Source organism: Lepidochelys kempii, chromosome 3, assembly GCF_965140285.1.
Source record: "Lepidochelys kempii isolate rLepKem1 chromosome 3, rLepKem1.hap1, whole genome shotgun sequence".
Taxonomy (NCBI): Eukaryota; Metazoa; Chordata; order Testudines; family Cheloniidae; genus Lepidochelys; species Lepidochelys kempii.
The window spans coordinates 164,220,599-164,244,713 of NC_136382.1; the positions used below are offsets into that span (position 1 = coordinate 164,220,599).

The 24,115-nt window shown below is 39.1% G+C and overlaps 1 protein-coding gene across 18 annotated transcripts in view; it reads left to right on the forward strand.

Annotated features, from left to right (window-relative positions):
- The window catches only part of GPATCH2 (G-patch domain containing 2), a 182,915-nt gene that overhangs the window by 27,890 nt on the left and 130,910 nt on the right, over positions 1–24,115 (forward strand). For 15 of the 18 annotated variants that reach the window (XM_073338892.2, XM_073338877.2, XM_073338876.2 and 12 more), the window contains exons 4-5: positions 4,233–4,412; positions 5,277–5,356. In XM_073338892.2, the coding sequence (XP_073194993.1) occupies positions 4,233–4,412; positions 5,277–5,356 (260 nt within the window). Of the gene's footprint in view, positions 1–4,232; positions 4,413–5,276; positions 5,357–7,535; positions 7,636–9,870; positions 9,888–24,115 lie in introns of those variants that run through there. The other 3 variants (XR_012158237.1, XM_073338893.1, XM_073338880.2) reach the window with 3 other exon arrangements.

A 24,115-nucleotide genomic window follows, 5' to 3' on the forward strand; every position in this document is an offset into this window, starting at 1 on the left:
ACTACAACTTAAATCAGACCGTTCTGCTATAATTGCTTTTTTACATGTCTTGAATGGTTAAATGCCTAAACTAAACTATGAGAAAGTTTGGTTTGTTAAAATGTTGGCTCAGTATTGTCAATTTAAACTGCCTTTAAAAAAATTTTATTCAATTTTCCTCCAAAAAATAAGGCGGGGGGGGGGAGAACAGATGAGTAAAGGAATGGGAAGGGAGGGAAAGGGAAGGAGGGCAGGGAGCTGAAAGGAGTGCAGCATCTCAATCTCCATCTGCTAGGAACCTATTAAACATTTATAAAAAAAAAAGTTAGACCAAATCTTTTTGTTAGGAGTTCACTAGGGATCACAAATCCATTTTTTAATACAGGAGCATGTAGTGAGCACAGATAGTTAATCTTGTTGGAGTCCTTTAAGGAAGTTTTCTGACTCTTAAGGCTTTTGAAAGACATGGGTCTCTTCTCCATGCTGTACATGAACATGGCTTGAAACAGTTTATAGTATTTAAGACCTTTTTTGCAGCTAGCTATGTTCCTTGCACTATTGAAGGCAGCCCTGTGTTCACACTATGTCCAGCAAGGTCCTGAAAAATCATGATCCTAGGATTAAAAGCACTCCAGCATTCATTCTTCTCCCTAGCTTCCTATGTAATAAACTAAGAAAACATTTGAGGAAATGGACATTTGGTTTACTGCCAGGGCAGGCTGAGGGGTAAAGTACTTTTATGTCTCTGGTAAATCTACAATCTCTGCACAGAGCTGGGGGACAAACTCAACAGATTTCCCCTTTCATCCCCCTCTAGGACCCCCACAATTTGCAAGTTACTACATGAGGATCCAAAGGTTTCTTATTTGTTTTCAAGGAGCTGATCTCACAGATATTATGCTGAATTTGAGTCTGGATACCTAGATTTGATATTCAGCGCCAGATACAAGTCCCTCAGCCTCCCTTGCACACCCAGGCAGATTTAACAGGGAAGAGTCAAATGTAATTATAGCCAACATCATGACTTTCCTCATCCGAAAGTTCTGCAGCCGCTGCTCGTCATCCCAGACGTGCATGATGATGTGATCCCACCACACAGTGCTTGTTTCCCAAGCCCAAAAGCACTGTGGTCAGCACCTCCGTGAATGCCACAAGCAATCTCATGTCATAGCTACTACATGTGGCAACATCAATGTCAAACTCCTCTTGCCTTTTGTAGTTTAAGGAATAACTCCACTACCACTCGTGACATGTTAGTGAGAGTCAACAGCGTGGGATCCATTCCTGCAGACCGAAGAGGCAGAGCACACAGTACACAGACTGTTGAAAGATGGTGCCAAATGCGGACGGAAGCACAGGGATTGCTGGGATGCAAAGCAATGCATCATGGGGCATTGGGACAGGACCCAGGATGCCCGGTGACACCACTCTTCGTGGCAGAAGAGGAAGAGATGCTCTGTGGTATAGCTGCCCCCAGAGTGCACCGCTCCGAATACCGCTGCAAGTGTGAACATGCTATTGCGCAGGCAGCTGACAGTGTGAACACACGACAGCGGTTTCCCTTCAGCGCTCTCTGAGCAGCGCTGTAACTCCTGGTGCTGTAACTCTGCCAGTGTAGACATACTCTTAATTAAACAGTCAAATACCTAGATACGAGTAAGTGGCCAAATAAACAACATCTTGCAAGTCAGGAGGCTCGGGTTCTGTTTCGAGTTCTGCCATGGACCTGCTGTGTAGCCTTGAGCAAATTACTTCATCTCTTTGTGTGGTAGCTTCCCAATAACCAAAATTGAAATAATTTATACTTAACTTCCTTTTGAGGTATAAGTATTGTTATTCTACATACTATACAGTACCAGTAGTTGCCAGTCTGTTTAATGCTGAAGAACTTTCAATGCAGTCTGTTGCTTGATGGAAGTGTGATCACAGAGAGTAACTACACAAAAGCTGGGCAGCAGATTGCTGTTTACAAATCATGTTTAGCCACCAGTGATCCATTCATTATCTGTTTTTTTTTCTTCCCCACAGTTTCTGAACTTAAATCTGGGTACAAGAAAATCTGCTTTTCTCCATATCAGACATCAGCCTAATTTGAATAATCAGTCCCAATTGTTGGGGCTTGAGCTTGGCAGAGTTGTTAATTACAAGTCATTTTTAGTATTGCTTTATCCTTTTCTTCTGTTCACAAATTTCATTTCTTAGTTATAGGCTGTTTCATTTTTAACCAACTTTCTGAACAAATTTGAACAAATTTCACTAGTACAAGAGTTTGTGAAAAACTAAACGAAAGGGGTTTGAATAGAGCCAGATTGAAATATAGTACAAAATTAGCTAAAACATTTGCATGCTTTTGTCCACCACTATTCTTCTAGCTCTGTTGAGGATCATCATGGATTAGATCCATAGAGAGAAACTTAGCTTGACCTTGAGGAAGGCGAGGATAGAATTAATGAGGGACAGACTTTGTGAAAAGTCACAGCAAAATAGATATGTGCCAGTGTGAGAATTGGGAGAGTGAAATATGCTGAATTCCTTGATAGATATTAGGTGTACAAAAAATCCCTGTTTCCAGCTTCCGCCTCCTGCTTCCCCGTCCTCCCCACTTCTGTGTTATTGCTCATTTTACAGGTGGCTTTTTTCCCCTCTTCTTATTTCTTCTCTTATCCTTTTCTGGAACCTATCAATTTATAATTTAATCCGTAAGGGATCAGTGAGATGATCTTGATTCTTCTTAATATGGACTCAGTCAGGCCAGAACTAGCACTTTCAGCCAGTAGTGGTATGCTTGGCCTGGTATTGGGGAATTGCCTCACATTTGAATTATAAAATTAAATCATTGTGGATTATTGTAATATCTGTTTTTCCACTTTTCCTCAAGGCTCTGCTTGGATTTTCATGACAATGTGTTCTTTTTGTTGTCAGAGTGACAATGACATTTAGCACAATCAAAGTGGAAGTAACAAATTGCTGATCATGTTACATGATTATCCCATATTCAAATATTAAAATATGCTTGGATACTTCACAAAATACATCTGATATGTAGGTTATTCTGTGGCTGACATAAACTTGACTGTGTAAAGCCACCTATTTAATTAAACAAATTTAAATGAATAATTTTCCTTAAATGTTTTTATCCCATGCATATTAAACGTTAAACATTCATGTAATGTGTGTTTCGTGTAGTCTTGCAGATTTAAAAATGTGAAAGGCACGGTACAGTTTTATACATGGAAATAGTTATGTTAGGTTATGTGCAACTACACTACCAGGCATGGTACCAGTCTGATAGCATACTTCTTTTAAAACTCCTGGATTTAAGGACAGTTAGTGAAGTCTTAAGAGGATATTGTCGGATTTAATGGATTTCCTTCTAAATGGAGGGAAGTAAGTGGGAATTAGCAGCTCAGGACCTCAGTGATAAAATGATGGCCTCAAAGTTTTGTTTAAAATACAGTGCTCTGTACTCTTCTTTTTTACTACCTCTACATGTTTGTACAAAACAGTGTTTTTAAAACTTAGCAGTTCACCTTTAATTAAATGTTTTGGGGGGGGACTACGACTATTTTTTATATCAGATTAGTTAAAGACAGACTTTGATGTTATTTAATGTTGAATTTTTCTTGCTTTTGCGATTGTCTCTAATATTTACTGAAAATGTCCATAAAATATTTTTTGTTAAAAATGTCCAACTTTATAATGCAATACAGTGCATTTCTCAGTATATTTCATGGTACTGTCACTTTTCATTTAAAATCCACTTTTTCAAAACTTATTTCTTAATAAACTTAATCAGATTAATTTTATTTAGTCACATCTGTTCATGATTTTCCCCCCTTTTACATGCCATACAAATCACGAAATTACGCTAATTATATACCATTATCAGCTTCAAAGAACTGGTTTCACAGTTTTATACCTTTTAATTCCCAGCAGGAGATTAAGGCTTGTTTTTTTGTTAATGGGGAAAGTGCAGTAATTTAAATGGATTTCCCTGCAGTTACCACCAAAGGATTAATCAGTTTTATTGTTTTTCACTTTTCTAAATTGGTTCTAAAACAGAACATTTTGTGTGTTTTTATTGATGGCATTACTTGTTATGCTATTAAAACGTATTCTCCAAGCAGAGTTGCTATATACAAATAATTGTAGTACAACTATAAAGCAAGAAAAAGAGATTGTGATTACAAGCGTGGTTTCTCTGGATAATAAACCTGTATTTGGGGGCGGGGGTGGTTATTATATTTACACAGGTGATGATGAGCAGAGTGACTGGTTTCATGAAAATGAATCTGGCGGTGCGTGTGGAATCACTGGGGTCGGTCACTGGTGGGAACAGGACTCAACGGAATTGGAGAAAGAATTGCCTGATCCAGTCTTTGAAAGTATCTTAACTGGTGCTTTCCCTCTTATGTCCCATTCAGGGAAGAGAGGTTAGTAACACTCAAAGGCAGAATAATATAGTACCTGGGGTTCAATGGAAAGATGTCTGTAGCCTGCATCTGATATGTAAAGTATGTTGTGGTTGGTCTTGATCTTGGAGTTTCATCAGCTTGAGAATTTTCAAAAAAACTTTTAGAGCAGTGCTAAGACTGGGAATGAGAGAGAAATTTGCCAATGATTGCAAAGTTCAGAAGGTATGAGATTGATTCTTTTTTCTTAGGCCCTTGTCTTGCAAATCTGTACTCCCACAAGGAGTCCCATTGATTGCCGTGACTTCAGTGTATTTGTTTGGGAACATCTACATTGCAGTCGGATTCAAAATGTAGTTTGCAGCTTGTATAGACATACGTGGTCTAGGTAGGTTGCTAAAAATAGCAGTGAGGGCGCTGCAACATCAGCTCAGGCTTCAGTGTGGGTTGCACAAAGCCAGCCCCCCCCCCCCCCCCCCCCCCCCCGGATATGTACTCACTTGTGCAGACTATGCCAAAGTTCACACCTCTGTGTCCTCACTACTGTTTTAGCAAACTAGTTAGATTAAAGGTAGCACAGATATGTCTACACAAACTGCAAATCTGCAACCCTTGATCAGTACAAATGTACACTTTGTGTGGGTCAGGGTTTGCAGAATCAGGCCTAAGCTTGTAATTCAACAGCTTTCATAAAATAATTCAGTAGCTTTAGAAATGAAGCAAAATGGTGCAGCTATAAAATCAACAACAAATTAAAATATTCTTTGTTATTGAAAGAAAATGTTTTATATTCCTTTTGGTTCCCATCTCCTACTGTAACTTTAGGAATGTGATTGTCTGTAATATAAAATACTTCTTAAACTGAGCTCTAATGCTTGCTTGTAGGTTTCCAGAGTAGATTTAGTCATCTTCATGGAATGCCAGCAAGGAACATCAAAAAGGTTTCAGGAAACCCAGCTACACTGGTAGGTGTGCTTTTTTTTCATTCAAACCAATTTGAACTGTGTTTTCCATTATTATAACAAAACAAACAGAAACCAAATGCATATTCCTCTTTCATTGATATCTTAATGTTTGTATATAGCTGAAATGATTCATTCTTTTACAGTGTGCAAATTGGAATGGTAAGACTCTACTGTAAGCTAGTTCTTCTAACACTTTTATGTTTGTTTTTAATTCTTCTCCTTTCAGCAGTGATATTATAATGGAATGATCCAAACAAACTGTTAATTAGAAGACTGTTCCTTAATGCTTTACCTTATGAACTGTAGGGGGGAAAAAGTCAAAGAAAAATGCACGTTTCAGTATATGGCAGATGTATGTGAAGAAAGGGATATTTATCTAAAGCAAATCACATTGTAGAGAGAGATTATTTTTACTTTTTAACTTGCCTTTTTGTAAAGGAGCATCAAAACTGATAAGTTACTCAAATGCACCTGATACTAAGTGTATGTGGCACATAGGATTAATGTACTGTTCTTTTTTCTGTGGAGAACTCTCATCTCTTTCACCTTCAACTTTGTCTCTTTTTTTTGTTTTTTTTTGTTTAGGCCATATGTTATTAAAATGAAGTTAGTGATCTAATACTCATATATGCACATCACAAAATCCCCAGAGCCTCTAAGCACAAATATTGTTATTAAAGGTCCCCTCAATTGTAGGAACAACAATGTTGATAAAGAAGAGAGAAAAACCAGTTATCACTGCCTCTCCCACTCCACTCCCAATTCTGCTTTTTTCAAATAAAACTGTATGGGTTTGAAAACTCTTTTTAGAGGGAGAGTGAAAGAAAAAGGAGGGACAGCTTTTAAAATAATGTTTAAAAAAAGGACTCACAGAAGTGAGCTATAATTCTTTATCAGAATGGAAGTTGAGAGGCAAAGGGAGAGCTCATTTCAATACAATAACTTGAAGGTTCTCTCTGGTAGTAACCATATCCTCGAATCATAAATTCCAAGGCCTTCAGCCTCATCCTCTAACGTCTTTATCAGAGAACACTGTTAATTTGCTTCATTAGAATAACGTGATGATGGAAACTGTAAAAGGTATTACATATGCAGAGCATAGAAAAGCTGTACTGGAAATTTAACCCTTTTGGAAGAAGGGAAATTTTGTAATTGAAATCTTTGTCCAATAATTGCCATTCAGAGATGAATAAGACACTTTAAAACCTTGGCCTATGAATTCTACCTTTAGTAGTCATGAATTAGATGAATGCTATCTAGTTCTTGGTTTCAGATCTACCTATTTTTATTTTTGGTTTAATGCTTACTTGAACATATCTGGGATTTGTAGCCCATTTTCTAGTCTTATTGCAATCTCGCTCTGGTATTTTATAGGAGCTATTACAACTGATAGGTTAGCTTCATGGTATTGATGATACATAGCTTAACCACCTTAAAAACTGCCTTTCCCCTCTAAATAGTAAAAAGGTGATTAAATTTCAGTTGATGGGAATATACTGCATATGTGTATATATAACAAGAGATGTGTTGCTTTCTGCTACAAGTTCTGGATTGTTATAAGCACCCATCTCCTTTTCAAGAAAACCTCATGTGTATTAATAATAAAGTAGTTTCCTGTATAACAACTTCATGCTATTCATTAAAGAAAGATAACTGAATTATCACTAGATGGTAAATTTATTGTTACCTTATATTCTGACTGTGTGGTATGTTCCTAGAGACAGTTTCAAAGGAGGGTAAAATACCCTGCAAAGCTCCATATCTAGGGGGGGAAGTATGGGCAAATGTACAGCTAGCTGTTAGCTTGAACAGTTTCCTGGTCTGCATGCATCCTGGGCGTCCGGTTATTTTTGCAGGCACACCCATCACATCCAACTTGGAAATTTTGGTTCTTCATGTCAGAACACACAAGATTGTTTTCAGAGTGTTATCAATGAGTGATTTTCAAAGACAATCTTTTAAATACACCAATCCAGTGACAAAAAGAAAAAAACCATTTAATACCTGTGACGTCTGATAACGCAGAACAAGAAGTAATTAGATTACTGCTGTTAGATTGTTACACTGAAGAGCTAGAATGCTTTTAGAAAGATTAATATCCTGAGCAAAGAAGAATACTGCAGACTGAACCCATTGAACAGAATGTGATGGTGACCTAATTTTTTCATTTTTAACGGAGATGAATCTGTGATGTCTGCTCAAGAGCAGTGATACAGACTTGAAAAGAAGAAGAGGGGAAAAATGGACATTCTACAATGAGGTATGCCAGTGTATAACACACACATTATAAGGATTATATTTAGTCTAAGTACATATACATTGTACACATAGGCCCCAATCCTGCAATAAGTTCAGTGCGGATGAACCCTTGTATCTTTGCAGAGCTCAAGACAATGGGGCTCTACAAAGATGCACGGGTCTACTGGCAGAAATTCTGTTGTAGAATCAAGACCATGGTAATTAATGAAATCCTGAAAACATTTCTGAGGTGCTGTGGAAGTGCAATTTTTTATTTATGGTAATACTTTGTTACATGATCTTCCTCTATTAAGGAAACAAAATTCATGTTAAATGTAAGATCACCAGCTGTCATAATTACCTATTACATTTTGTATTTTGGGGATAGCACCTTCTTATAATACTGAATGCCTTCTTCGCATCTTGTTTCTGTTACAAGACATGGGGGCTGAGACTATAGGGTGGGATATCTGTGTATCAGTTGGGTGGTTTTTAATTTACGTTATCCCCAACTTGGCACACAGATCGTCTGTCAGAAAAATATTCAGACATACGTTTTAATGGGCCTGTTCTTACATTTGAACAAATTTTAAACAGACTCCGTTTCTGTCATTAGTGGGTAGACATATATTGAACAGTGAGAATAATATAAACATTGAACCGCTGCTATTCACTACGCATCGTCCAACCTGCACACTGAATAAGGCATGGGTCCTATAGAAAAATAGTTTATGCTTATGTAATTAAATTAATATATTGTAATACGTAAACACAAAGAGGTAGCGACAAGGTTGGAAGACAGCCTTAAATTTGGCATTTCGTGATATGAATGCTTTACTTTGCAGCCTCAACATTTTTAACATAGTTCTTTTTTTAATTATTATAAATACCTGTGTAATTTTTCTGTACGCTAAACCTTTTACTTAAAGTGCTTCGTGTTTGTACTAGGCATGTTTTAATTCCAAAGCTGTAAAAATGGCATAAGCCTATTTTTGTAACTCATGCTACATACCAGCATTTGATATTAGATTCTTTTTAGTAGGTGTACTACATGAAAATCCGCTGAGTTCAATGGGAGTTGGCATACTTAGATTTATCTTACTCTGATCACATTTTTTAATGTGCCCATTATATCAAATGTACAGCATTCTTACTATAGGAAATTAAAATATAGTGGGCCTGAGGGGTAGTACTATAGAATCATAGAAATGTAGGGCTGGAAGGGACCTTGAGAGGTCATCAAGTCCAGTCATCTATACTGAGACAGGACCAAGTAAACCTAGACCATCTCTGATGAGTGTTCGTCCAACTGTTCTTAAAAACCTCCAGTGATGGAGATTCCACAATCTCCCTTGGAAGCCTATTCCAGAATTTAACTACCCTGATAGTTAGAAAGTTTTTTCTCATATCTAACTTAAGTCTCTCTTGCTACAAATTAAGCCCATTACTTCTTGGCCTACCTTCAGTGGACATGGGGAATAATTGATCACTATCCTCTTTATAACAGCTGTTAACATATTTGTAGACTGTTCACAGGTCCCCCTCAGTTTTCTTTTCTCAGGACTAAACATGTCCAGTTTTTTAACCTTTCCTCTTAGGTAAGGTTTTCTAAACCTTTTATCTTTTTTGTTGCCCTCTTCTTGACTCTCTCTATTAATTCACATCTTTCCTAAAGTATGACATCCAGAACTGGATATAGTACTCTAGCTGAGACCTCAACAATGCCAAGTTGAGCGGGACAATTACCTCCTCTGTCTTGCATCCTGTTAATACATCTCAGAATGGCATTAGTCTTTTTTGGCAACTGCATTGTATTGTAGACTCGTATTCAGTTGGTGTTCCACTCTAATCCCCAGATGCTTATCAGCAGTGCTAGCCAGTTACTTCCCTTTTTGTAGTTGCACATTTGATTTTTTCCTTCCTAAGTGTACACCGGACCCTCGCTAGAACGCGCATTGAAATAACAAGAATTTGGATATTATGCGGTCACGGCCATGGATCCCAAATTTAAGTACTGTACAGTACAATTTTTTTGAGTATAGAAACGCGATAAATTGACTGCTGAGCTCTCTCCTGTTGATTCTAGTACTCCACGAGAACGAGAAGCGCAAGTGCAGTGGACAGTAGAGCATCAGCTATTCACGTAGCTGAAGTTGTGTATCTTAGATCGACCCTGCAAGGTCGTGTAGACAAGCCCTAAGAAGATTGCTTTAGGCCTAGAACGCCATACAAATGTAATGTAATAAAAATTTACAGGTACAGTATTTATCTTTTAGAAAGATGTCAAAAATGTCGGGCAAAAGGAAGGCTTACTCGATGCAGGAGAAATTGGACGCTGTCGAATGACTTAGAAATGGCGAAACCCAGGCAAAGGTTAGCCGCGATATTGACATTAACAAGTCCCCCTTTCGTGGATGGCTAAAGAATACTTACAAGCTTGGAACTTACATTCATAACCTGGATTAAGAACATGGCCTTCAAAGAAAACAAGCCCGTTTAGCGAATGATGCCAATCTTGATTCTGCAGTGTATGTGTGGTTTGTGCAAGAACAGCAGAAAGGCATTCTGATCCTGGTCTGCTTATAGCCATGCAAATGGAAAAATTCGACCGGGAACTTAATGGCGAATTCAGCAATTTTAAGGCGATTTGGGTTCGGGTTGGCTATGGCGATTTCAGAAAAGACACTGAATCTTTCAGATTGCAGTTTCATGAGAAAAATGCTCTGCTGATGCCGACGCCTCGCAATCGTACCCTGCAAAGCTAAGGGAAATTTTACCAGACAGAGGGTTACTCGGAGGAATAGGTTTACCATGCAGATGAAACAGGAATTTATTGTAAAATGTTGCCCAATAAAACCCTGGCTGTCAGAACAGATGAATGAAAGAAAGAAGGATATAAACTGGTAAAAGATCGCCTTACTTTATTGTTTTGTGTGAATGCAACAGGCAAGCATAAATTAAAACCATTGTGCATTGGAAAGTCTCGCATGCCTCAGTGCTTTCATCACATAATTGTGAATTGCCTGCCATTCTTGTACTCCAAAAATTCCTGGATGGCAAGAGATTTTTGAACAATGGTTCTTCACCGAATTTGTTTTTGTGCAAAAGCATTTGCGGGCAAAACGCTTAAAAGAAAAGGCCGTTCTTTTGCTAGACAACTGTCTAGCACATCCTCCAGCCGAAAGACTCAGAACCTGTGACGGTAAAATACGGGTTGAATACTTACCTAAAAACACAACTTCCAAAATCCAGCCCCTTGATCAAGGTGGTATCTCCATTTTTAAGCATTTTTAATCGACGGAACTTGGTATGACGAATGATAGAAAGTGAGTTGTCTGTCACCGGTTTTCTGAAGAAGTTGACTATAAAAGACTTTTTACATTGGCAGCGATTCCTGGAATTTATTACATGCTGAAACGATAAACTGCTGTTGGATGGTGGGACTGGAAGAGTTGTTTGGCCGCCTGCTCCTGGAAGAAAATGAAGAAAACAGATCACAGTCTGACGAGGTATTTGAGGGATTTACAGTGGAGGAAGTTGGAAGAACAGACATGGAGTGGATGCAGGAGCTGTGCTAGCAACTGTCCAGGCTCGGGGTAACTGTTCTGCCACAAAATATCTGGTCCTGGATAAGCGGCAACGATGAAGTAGAAGAATTTTGTCCTGTTCCTGAAAGTCTAATGATGACCAAATTCTTCAGGAAGTATGACCAAACAACATTCCAGAAGCTGAAGAATTGGCTTCCGCCGTGGAAGAAGAGGAGGAAGATGAAGTGGACGTTGTTCCAACATCAACTGCGACAGTAGCCAGCTTAGTGATTGCTTTGAGATGGTTTGAGATGCAAGACGTTGAGCCTATAAAAAATTATGCAGCTACGTAGTCTTTTGCAGTTTGCTAAGCAAAAGCGGCACAGCAGCAAGAAGCAAAAGCAACTTACCGACTTTTTAAAGAAAAACTAGACTAGTTTATTGTAATGTCTACTTTAAATCTCTAATAAAGCAATACTTCTTTTCTCATTTATTGTTTTCTTCCAGTAGGAGTTTATTTTCTAAGGTTTTCTATACTTTATGGATGTGACATTTACTGTATACAGTAATTTCATTTTAATGCAGTCCCCGCTGTAACATGGTACTTGGCATGGATCCCAAATCCCACATTCTAGCGAGGGTCCGGTGTAGTACTTCACATGTCTCTATTGAATTTCATCTGGTTGATTTTGGACTAATTCTCTAATTTATCAATGTCTTTTTTGAATTCTAATCCTGTACTCAAGTACTTTCAACCCCTCTCAACTTGGTGTCATCTGCAAATGTTATAAGCACTCTCTTTACTCCATTATCCAAGTCATTAGTATTAATTCTTTAATACTACAGGTTTTCAGGATACTACGTCTAGCTATATCATCACATATGTTACTATCTCTCGGATCCCCATCAAGTTACCAAAGATATTTCTGTATTTAATAAAATGATGTAATGAGTCTGACATTCACATTTATTAGAATTGTGAATCCATATTCTGCTTCTCTTTATTCAATTACATATTTTTGGTATCACAGTAAAAGGTGGATCCAGTTTTCCTGCAGTGGATCAAAATGGTATGTTTTTGTTCAGTCTACCAGATGTCTAATTTTTAGTTTAAGTTACTGATATGTCAGTGAAAGGCTTAATTGATGAAAGAAAAAATAAGTACTATGAACTAAAGGTACTAGAAATTGATAGTTCTTACTGTTGTGGGGTGGGGGAAGTTTTTCAGATGTTTTTGCTCATCTTGATGCTCATTGTGTTAATATAATCATTTTCTGTGGAAGTTTTCTAGTGAAATGAGTGTGAATGTTAAAATATTGATGCTCCTGTTCTTGGCCCTTATTATTGCCAAACTCCACTTGGCTCCAGATACAGCCTATTTCCTGAAAAGTGAAGTAATCGTGATGAGCTTTGAGTTCTCTAAGTATTGATTGTGCCTCTTGCTAACTCCGCTTTCTTTCTGGCCTGGCATCTAGGAAATGACAGCAGTAGACAAAGCTTTAAAAAGAGTTGACCTATACAAGCTGCACTTCCTGTGGACTCTGCCATATCTTCCTCCCTATTCCTAGTCTCTAGTCCTGGAATTGATAGTAAGATAAGCCTATTTCAGGCCCTGAGCTCACTCAGAATTGCTGCTATGCTGCTGTTTGTCTGTCTGTTGTTGGCTGAATACTGCTGTGCTATGTAAGCTCTTTTGAATATAGCCGTGACATCCATATTTCTTATATGGTCTTGTGTTTATTGTTTAGGAGACATAATAAATGAGGAAAGTTAAATCTGAGAGGTGTGTTTCCTCAAGATCTGGTTGAAGAGCACTTCTGCTTCAATTTCCTTTGGTTTGTTTGCTTTTCTTTTTTAAAATATGGTCCAAGCAGGACACAGGTTTCTCAGGAAAATCTTAGCAGAAGCCTTGAGATGATGTATGCTCAGAGAAGAAACCTCCAGCTCAGCTTTGGAGAGGCCCATATCTCTTGGGTGCCATTTCATGATTTTTAGGGACTCTTCCATGTGGGTCAGGAATATCTGTGCACTTTTTCTTGTTTGCTGTGAGAATTTTTATGAGAGCAAACTTAAGTGCTTCTGCTCCTAATGTTTCTATAATTGAAGAACTGATAGAATTTCTTTAGAGATTTCTAAAAATATGTTTCTGGTTAAAATAACTTGAAAATTGTGTTAAATGGTGGTAGAGCTATAACAGGGTCTGTTATCCAAAGGAATATTTCCTTACAACCTTTGACTGGGTATTAAAAAATTCAATTAAAGAACAAAAAAGTTTGAGGATTGTAAGTCTGAAGAAAAGGTTTTGAGAGAGAGGATCTAGTAGTAAGTGTCGTGATTAAAAGAGAACTGTACCCATTTTTCTCAAACCAGAAGTATATTTCACAAAATGAAATGCACCTCTCACCATGAATAAATTCTGAAATGAATTTTCCTTACAACTTTCATTGACTTAGCTGAGCTACTACTCAGGTATCATTTCTGACTGTCATGATGAGAGCCCAATAGAATACTGTTAATGACTTTTTTCCTAACCTGTGTTAAAAACAGCTTAGTTGACCCATCATAAAATTAACTTTAATTATAATGGTGCCTTGTTATCCCATAGATCCATTGTTCTCAAACTGATACACAAATAGTAAGCGGGTTGGTTTAAAGTACAATGTCAGAATAAGAATCGGTTATAACTTTACTGATTAAAATGTTGAAGGCGGTCCTCAAAGTAACTTGAGTTTTAGATACGATAAAACTTAAAAAAACCTCTCCATCTTATGTTACTTGGCTTCCTTCGCCCACCTTGACCTTTACTAGTCCGTATGGGGTCTTGTCTGAGGGAGACCATAGCCTTTTTTTTGCCAGTGATCCTGCAAACAGGCAGAAGAAGTACTCTACCTTTTCTCTGCTCCCCTGAGGTCATAATTCATGCACCAAACAGTTGCCACAAAAATCAGATACCAAATTCAGTTTGCTAACAAACACTAATTTTGTTTAAATCAATTCCAAAATACAGTGAAAAATCATAAAGTTAAAATTAGTTAAAGTAACAGATTACTCAGCTGACTTTACAGCCAAAGGGCATTTAATGATGCATGGAACATGTCTTTTTTTTTCTTCTAATCCATTTCTTCCATGGTCACCACAAACGATTACTGCTTCTGAGTCAGTCCATTTAACCAGAAAGAGACCTAACTCTTAAATAAATTGAAATAGTGGTCACTTATGAAATTTTGGAAACTGCCGTACCAGGTAATAAAAATCTACAATATACATTTGACTCGTTTGCAGAAAAGTTGGGTCTGGTTTAATTGAAAATGTGAGATCTGGAACAAAGAACTTACATTTTTTGGCAGGGGGTGGAGGAGAATAATGAAACCCAGATTTAAAAAAATGAGAATACTATATCTCTAATTGGGAGTTATTACAAGGAGGTTTTGTACATCAAAAAACTGAGGCCATGAAAATGTCATAAAATATAATAATATTAGGTATTCCAGAATTTTTGGAAGTGGAGTTCTTTGGGGTTGTATGTGTTTAATATCCTTACAAATTTTAATTTTCCCCACCACTTATGTATTCTAAGGTTATTTTATATACTGAAGTCTGCAACAGTGAAATCATAATCTGGCTTCTCTCTCTCATGGGTGTGGGAATGTATTGTGATTACAGAAGGCAAAGGAAGAATAATATATAAAGTTTACATAAAAATACTTTTTTACTTTTTCTTGGTATTATGCCATGTTCCATTTTCCCCCTTTCTTGTATTTTGTGTGGTGTCTACCCAGATAGTAAACTCGGGATGTGGACAGTGTCTTTAAACATGCCAGTAAAACACCGAGTGCAATTGGTGCTTAACAAAAAGTAAGTCTGACTAACATGTCAGTTAGTTGCTATTTTGTAGAGATAACAACTCTATATTACCATGCAACTGCAGGTAGGCCTTTCCATGCAGCACTGATTAAGATACAAAAATATATTTCTAAGCACAGCTGCGTAATACCAATTATTAAAATCATCAATATTGTACAGCCGGTGAAGTTCATATTGGACATTCTGGTTAAAGTTCAACTATTAAAGTAATAATTAACCAAATCATTTACTATTTAAAATATTAAGCAATAACTTTCTTCTGTGAGCCTAACATTAATGCCATGTTGGAAACTGGTTTAAAATCTCTTCTAGTACAGTACCAAAAAGGGCATAACAGGGCTTAAATTCTCCGATTATTTCCCAGAGCCCCCCACGCTCCCCCCATTCAGGGCCCAGGTGTCAGGTGTGGGGTTGGGAGACTCCGGGCTTTAGGCCCCCAGAGGGGGCAGAGAGAGATGCGTCCGAGCTCCCAAGGGATTTGAAAATATTTGTCAGAGTTCTGTTCCAGGCGGCTCCGGCTGTATTTAAACCCTGGGCATAACTTTTCATTAAGGTGGTTGCTTCCAGAACTAGTCTCAGAAATTCCAGGTGGGCTTATTACATTTTTGAAAACATACCTTAGAAATTTATTCAGGGTGACAAGCTCTTTTAATTCATCTTAACTTGGCCACACAAATTAACTTTTACAATTACTTTATAAAAAGAAAAGGAGTACTTGTGGCACCTTAGAGACTAACCAATTTATTTGAGCATGAGCTTTCGTGAGCTACAGCTCACTTCATCGGATGCATACCGTGGAAACTGCAGCAGACTTTATATATACACAGAGAATATGAAACAATACCTCCTCCCACCCCACTGTCCTGCTGGTAATAGCTTATCTAAAGTGATCATCAGGTTGGGCCATTTCCAGCACAAATCCAGGTTTTCTCACCCTCCACCCCCCCACACAAATTCACTCTCCTGCTGGTGATAGCCCATCCAAAGTGACAACTCTTTACACAATGTGCATGATAATCAAGTTGGGCTATTTCCTGCACAAATCCAGGTTTTCTCACATCCCCCCCCACCCCCATACACACACAAACTCACTCTCCTGCTGGTAATAGCTCATCCAAACTGACCACTCTCCAAGTTTAAATCCAAGTTAAACCAGAACATCTGGGGGGGGGGTAGGAAAAAACAAGAGGAAATAGGCTACCTTGCATAATGACTTAGCCACTCCCAGTCTCTATTTAAGCCTAAATTAATAGTATCCAATTTGCAAATGAATTCCAATTCAGCAGTTTCTCGCTGGAGTCTGGATTTGAAGTTTTTTTGTTTTAAGATAGCGACCTTCATGTCTGTGATTGCGTGACCAGAGAGATTGAAGTGTTCTCCGACTGGTTTATGAATGTTATAATTCTTGACATCTGATTTGTGTCCATTTATTCTTTTACGTAGAGACTGTCCAGTTTGACCAATGTACATGGCAGAGGGGCATTGCTGGCACATGATGACATATATCACATTGGTGGATGTGCAGGTGAACGAGCCTCTGATAGTGTGGCTGATGTTATTAGGCCCTGTGATGGTGTCCCCTGAATAGATATGTGGGCACAATTGGCAACGGGCTTTGTTGCAAGGATAAGTTCCTGGGTTAGTGGTTCTGTTGTGTGGTATGTGGTTGTTGGTGAGTATTTGTTCAGGTTGTGGGGCTGTCTGTAGGCAAGGACTGGCCTGTCTCCCAAGATTTGTGAGAGTGTTGGGTCATCCTTTAGGATAGGTTGTAGATCCTTAATAATGCGTTGGAGGGGTTTTAGTTGGGGGCCTGCGCGCCCCATCATCTCAGGCATTGGCACCCTGAGAGCAGGATTGTCTGGCTATGTAGACTCCCTCCTCAGGCCCTATGCTACCAGTACTCCCAGCTACCTTCGAGACACCACTGACTTCCTGAGGAAACTTCAATCCATCGGTGATCTTCCTGATAACACCATCCTGGCCACTATGGATGTAGAAGCCCTCTATACCAACATTCCACACAAAGATGGACTACAAGCCGTCAAGAACACTATCCCCAATAATGTCACGGCTAACCTGGTGGCTGAACTTTGTTACTTTGTCCTTACCCATAACTATTTCACATTTGGGGACAATGTATACCTTCAGATCAGCGGCACTGCTATGGGTACCCGCATGGCCCCACAGTATGCCAACATTTTTATGGCTGATTTAGAACAACGCTTCCTCAGCTCTCGTCCCCTAATGCCCCTACTCTACTTGCGCTATATTGATGACATCTTCATCATCTGGACCCATGGAAAAGAAGCCCTTGAGGAATTCCACCATGATTTCAACAATTTCCATCCCACCACCAACCTCAGCCTGGTCCAGTCCACACAAGAGATCCACTTCCTGGACACTACAGTGCTAATAAACAATGGTCACATAAACACCACCCTATACCGGAAACCTACTGACCGCTATTCCTACCTGCATGCCTCCAGCTTTCACCCTGACCACACCACACGATCCATCGTCTACAGCCAAGCTCTGCGATACAACTGCATTTGCTCCAACCCCTCAGACAGAGACAAACACCTACAAGATCTCTGTCAAGCTTTCTTACAACTACACTACCCACCTGCAGAAGTAAAGAAACAGATTGATAGAGCTAGAAGAGTTCCCAGAAGTTACCTACTACAGGACAGGCCTAACAAAGAAAATAACAGAACGCCACTAGCCGTCACCTTCAGCCCCCAACTAAAACCCCTCCAACGCATTATTAAGGATCTACAACCTATCCTAAAGGATGACCCAACACTCTCACAAATCTTGGGAGACAGGCCAGTCCTTGCCTACAGACAGCCCCACAACCTGAACAAATACTCACCAACAACCACATACCACACAACAGAACCACTAACCCAGGAACTTATCCTTGCAACAAAGCCCGTTGCCAATTGTGCCCACATATCTATTCAGGGGACACCATCACAGGGCCTAATAACATCAGCCACACTATCAGAGGCTCGTTCACCTGCACATCCACCAATGTGATATATGTCATCATGTGCCAGCAATGCCCCTCTGCCATGTACATTGGTCAAACTGGACAGTCTCTACGTAAAAGAATAAATGGACACAAATCAGATGTCAAGAATTATAACATTCATAAACCAGTCGGAGAACACTTCAATCTCTCTGGTCACGCAATCACAGACATGAAGGTCGCTATCTTAAAACAAAAAAACTTCAAATCCAGACTCCAGCGAGAAACTGCTGAATTGGAATTCATTTGCAAATTGGATACTATTAATTTAGGCTTAAATAGAGACTGGGAGTGGCTAAGTCATTATGCAAGGTAGCCTATTTCCTCTTGTTTTTTCCTACCCCCCCCCCCCCCCGATGTTCTGGTTTAACTTGGATTTAAACTTGGAGAGTGGTCAGTTTGGATGAGCTATTACCAGCAGGAGAGTGAGTTTGTGTGTGTATGGGGGTGGGGGGGGATGTGAGAAAACCTGGATTTGTGCAGGAAATAGCCCAACTTGATTATCATGCACATTGTGTAAAGAGTTGTCACTTTGGATGGGCTATCACCAGCAGGAGAGTGAATTTGTGTGTGGGGGGGGTGGAGGGTGAGAAAACCTGGATTTGTGCTGGAAATGGCCCAACCTGATGATCACTTTAGATAAGCTATTACCAGCAGGACAGTGGGGTGGGAGGAGGAATTGTTTCATATTCTCTGTGTATATATAAAGTCTGCTGCAGTTTCCACGGTATGCATCCGATGAAGTGAGCTGTAGCTCACAAAAGCTCATGCTCAAATAAATTGGTTAGTCTCTAAGGTGCCACAAGTACTCCTTTTCTTTTTGCGAATACAGACTAACACGGCTGTTACTCTGAAACCTGTCAATTACTTTATAGTTTACTTCTAAACCAGGGTATACCGAATGTTTGATCTTTCTTTGCCCTTGAGTGAGCATCTTTTTCGTGGAAAAGCTTCAGTCTATTTTTAAAACTACTATCATAGTCATGTCTGTGAAGAGAAGAATAGTTACTTCCGATTTTGATACTAGAATTAGAAACAAGATGATTTCCCAATTTCTGCAATTTACCATAAAAAAGAAACACTTTGTCTTACTCCAGTAGCTGTTTTCCATGTTTCTGGAATTTGCCACTAACTTTTGGTTCTGAGACTGTTAGTGTATCTTTATGGTGGTTTTTTCATGCGTTTTGCTGGATTTCAGAAAATTAAACCTTAATGCAAGCTCTTCATCTCTGGACATACGGTACTCAATATAAAAACTTCTTTTCTTTTTTTCTTTTTTCTTTTTAATTTTGCCATTTGTCTTTTCTGAGAAGATTCTTATAAATAACTGCTTAGCAGCAGCGGCATCTTGTAAAATTAACTGTAAATTAATAGCCTTTCGTCTCTGAATGTGGAGATACAGATCATATTTTCTGTGTTGTCCTTTGGAAAGGATGTGACATTGTAGAAGAACTCATTTATTCTTTTGTTGGCTAAAGCAAAGAAACCTTACAAACAGTGTACTTCCTAAAATGCTTAAAAGGCAGAAAGCCAAAGTTGAAGTTGTTGGTAGCATTATTCTGATGGCCTATAAAACCCACTGTCTTCCTGTTTGACTTCAGATACCTAATATCAGGAAAGCTCAAGATCAGTTAGGGGTGGAACAAATTAAAGTAGCATGTAACAAGACCGTATTTGTCATGAGCTAAATTTTCAATTGAAAGTCAATTGGAGGAATTTACATAGAAAACTAGTGTGCTCTAATCTTTAGTGCATGGGGACTAAGAACTAGGAGATCTGAGTTCTGTTCCAAAAACTGCTATTGACTTCTTTTGTGATGGTGCCAAGTCCATTTGATCTCTGTCTTAAGTTTCCCCATCTGTAAAATAGACCTGTTTGCCCTTGGTAAAGAAGTTAATTGCGCTTTGGTTTTGTTCCTGTGAAATGTTAAAGATACAAAGCTGTAGTGGCTGAGCAAAGATGTTATTGAATCATTCTTTCTGGGACTATCGTGGGCTTCTCTGGAGGGAAGCATGCTTTAATGTTCCTTACAGTTGCTGATGGGAAGTTGTTTCCCCATGTGCTAGATCGTAGCAAGGGGAGGACCCTTGGGCACACCTGGCCAATTGTCCACACCCCGCTGGTGTTATGGAGTATCTCTGGCAGTGCTAACCTATCTCAGTGGCACTTGGGCTTTGTCTGTAAAACCCAAGTCTGTTTCCCAAGAGTCTGGTGATATTGTATATTTTCTTAATTCCCCTTCGGTTTTGAGGAAAACTGGCACCCCCTGTAAAATAGCTATGTAGTTACCTTGTGTTGGTGCTTTGTTAGATTTCTGATCCACTAAAGAAATGGTGGGAGCTCTTCTGTTAATCCATTTTTATCTCAGGTATGAGCCTTAGAACCAAGGACAACACACTTTCAACTTTGGCATTATGTACTCTCAGTATTTCTCTTGACTGTAGTTATCAGTGGCCAGCCACCAGTATACCTGATCTGGGGCAAACCACAAAACTGTTGGCAAAGCCAATATAAACTGTGATTTGATTGGTGCAGGTTTACCCTGGTTTCAAGCAGTGATAAGCTGCATGGAACAAATAATGGCTTAAGGTGATACAGTAGAACCTCAGAGTTACGAACACCTCGGGCATGGAGGATGTTCGTAACTCTGAAAATATTCATAACTTTGAACAAAACGTTATTGTTCTTTCAAAGGTTTACAACTGAACATTGACTTAATACAGCTTTGAAACTTCACTGTGCAGAAGAAAAATGCTGCTTTCCCTTTATTCTTTTAGTAGTTTAACAGAGTACTGTACTGCATTTGCTTTTGTGTGTGCGTGTGTGTGTGTGTGTGTGTGTGTGCGTGTGTCTGCTGCCGCCTAATTGCGTACTTCTGGTTCCAAATGAGGTGTGGTTGATTTGTCAATTCATAACTCTGAGGTTTTGCTGTATTAGTCTGTCTGCTGAGAGGTTATGAACTGGTATATAGCCACCAGTGGCTAAAATGCCTAACCGAGACAAGGCCTGTTGAAACGCATGCTTTCCACACTCATAATACTGTGCAGCACTCCCAAGGATTTTATTACCGTATTGTGTTCCTGTGCCTTTCCTTTGTTTTCCAGACCTGTTCTAGCAGCTGAGCTATTGATACTTTTTTTCCTGATTTGATTAGACATCATGTGTTTCAGCTGCCCTTTCATATAAAGGAGCCTTAAATGTGTTGCCACGAAATCCAAACTGGGAATTGGAATGTTTCATAATTTGGATTGTGATTTAAAGCAATATCAGTTTATATTTTTGCTTTTGTACATGTATAGTATAGTGTATATTTTTATTATGCACTGGTTTTAATGTGTGCGCAATACACGCGTGCTACAAAATACCGTGCAGGAGGCAGCTCTGAGGGTGATGAATGAAACTAAACCTTGAGCGTAATCTTTAACAGTTTGTCATTTGGAGACATATCTAGGGGCTCAGAAAATAGAGTAAATTTATTCGAGTTAATCTAGTACTGCAGCATGTAATGGGCAAATGAGGCCACAGTTGAAATGCTGTGGTCAGTTTGTCACTTTTTTAGTGCAAGCTATGTTATGAAAATGAGATAAATGCTCTTCTACTATAACACCGTGATTTTTTTTTTTGAGATGTGTGACTTTAGTTATTCAGACGTAAAGAAAGCTAAATGATATATTAAGGGTCAGATATTTAGTCAATATCCTTAACTGAGCCTACAATCATTTACAAGTGCTTCAGTTTTGCACCCACAAACTTGTCGATCTAATTTTCAGGCCCACTGAAAGTTTGGTCTTAGAAGCCTTAAATGGGGAGGAAAGACTTAAGAAACAAGTTGTGAAATTCAGACTTAAACATGGCTTGCAAATAAAGTGTGTGTGTGTGTGTGTGTTATATATGAAATTAAACATTTCAGTTTCCCAAACACTGAAGCAAAGGAAAATTGACTATCCACTGAGAGTAAACTTCTTTTCTTGCAGTGTTTAAAATTCTTTGAGCCAAATCCCCCTGCTAACCTCAAAAACAGCAACCTCACCCACTTTGTATTTCTCCTGACTTTAACCATCCTGCTAACTTTTGGACCAATATAGCTACAACAACGCTGAATCCTGTTAACTTTCGGCATTTGACATGTACAGTAGCTCTACATGTTGTTTAATTTTTAAAATACAGGTCACCCTTAAGGCTGAAACTAATCTTTAACTTACTTAGTACTGACTTCTCTGGGATTCAGTCACTGAACCCAAGTTTGCAGTCTTTATTCATGGAAGTAATTGAGATCCAAGGGAATACTTCATGACGAAGGATTGCAGGATTGAGATCTCTGCACCAGCAATTCTTAAACAGTAATGCAAATGTATAATGATGAAACATGGGCCTTATGTAGCCTTTTTCATGTTCTACTCCTGGGGAAATTCTGCCTTACTTCACACGTGCAGAATTCATGTCCCCTGTAGGTCCCACCCCACAGCTGAATATATATTCTGCTGGAGAGGCACTACAATTACACCTTTTGCCCACCAGGGGCTTCTGTGGTGTCAGAAGAGAAGGTAGCTGGCTCCGGTTGGGAGCAAACAGCCTGGGAAGGGGTGAGAGGCTGCTTTCCTCACAGCGGGGCCAGGTGAGGAGACCTGTGACGGACAGCACGGGGCACACAGGGCTGCTGGGGGTCATACCAAGTGGCCTTCAGAAAGGCTAGTGTGGGGGAGACTGATTGTGGTGGGGGCACAGGAGCATTGAGCCAGGGGCTGAATGGGAGGGTGCTGTGGGACCACATGAGGAGGGAGGTGTAGGGGGGAGGAGAGCTACAGGGAGATATGGGGACAGAGGCAGATGTGCTGACTGAATGGGAGAGGCAAGGAGTCAGCCAGGGTCTGCATGGGGGAAGTGCCCCAACTCCCTAACAATCCTTCCCCCTCACTGCCTCCCCAAAACCTGTTCCATATTTCACCCACTCACACCCAACAAATCTTGAGGTTCACTCCTAGGCTCCTTCCCGCTTCCTCAGCTCCTCCGTTACCCTAGATTCCCCCAAGCCTTTACACTGCTTCTGAGGGATGCGGGAAATATGTTTCTGTATTGTAGTTTAAATGAATTATTATTATACAAAGTTCTGTCTTAATATGCCTAGTAAGGACTATTTGTCCAAAAAAAAATATTAATACTTGAATCTTTGTTGTCTGTATTGTTACAGACATACTTGCTGACCGTTATTTTGAAATAAATTATCAAAGTAGTTGAAGTTGGCATGATTATATTGTGTTATTTTGACAAATAAAATATGCAGAATTTTGCAGAATTTAATTTTTTGGTGCAGAATTCCCCCAGGAGTAATGTTCAGAGCCCTTTTTAATTCCTGTATTAGATAGGTAGGTCAGTATTTTACCTATTTTACAGATGCAGAAACAGAGGAAGAAGTTGTGACTTTCCCAAGACCACAGAAGGTGTCTTTGTCAAGCCTTGATTGGCACTCAGGACTTTTTCATTACTGTCCATGCCACCTGCCATACCACTTTATTCAGTGGTTCTGGATATCATACAAGCTAAGCTGCTTCAGTCAGGGTGAGTACTAGTGTGGGTGACTTCCAAGGAACATACAGTAATGCAGAAAGATAGAGGGAAAAGTAATGAATCGTCTGAGTCAGCACTGAACCACTGTAACAATATGTCATTAAAGACATTATGTTGCAAAAGGTGAAAACTTTCAGATGAGATGTAAAGCTGAGGTTCTGACCACTTGTACTGACTAATATGAAGTGTTAATCTTAATATCCTGCCCAGATTCCAGCACTGGTAACCATTCTGCCTCTTAAAATTCTTCCTGCAACTTCAGGGATATGGTGTTCTTCATATTTTGTGGAGGGTTGGTATGAGCTGATAAACAGTTTCTGCTTACCAGTAGTGGATGCTGTGATATTTACTTGAATTCAATAGGGCCCTTTCGTCCTTCATTGGCTTATAGATGTATTTGATTAATGTTACAACCATTTGGGATCTTCAGATGGAAGGAGTTTCAGAAGTGAATATTATTTTATATTAATATATTCTATATTTAGCCAATAGCAAAAATCAAGATAGAATAAAGAATTACATAGACTGATATAG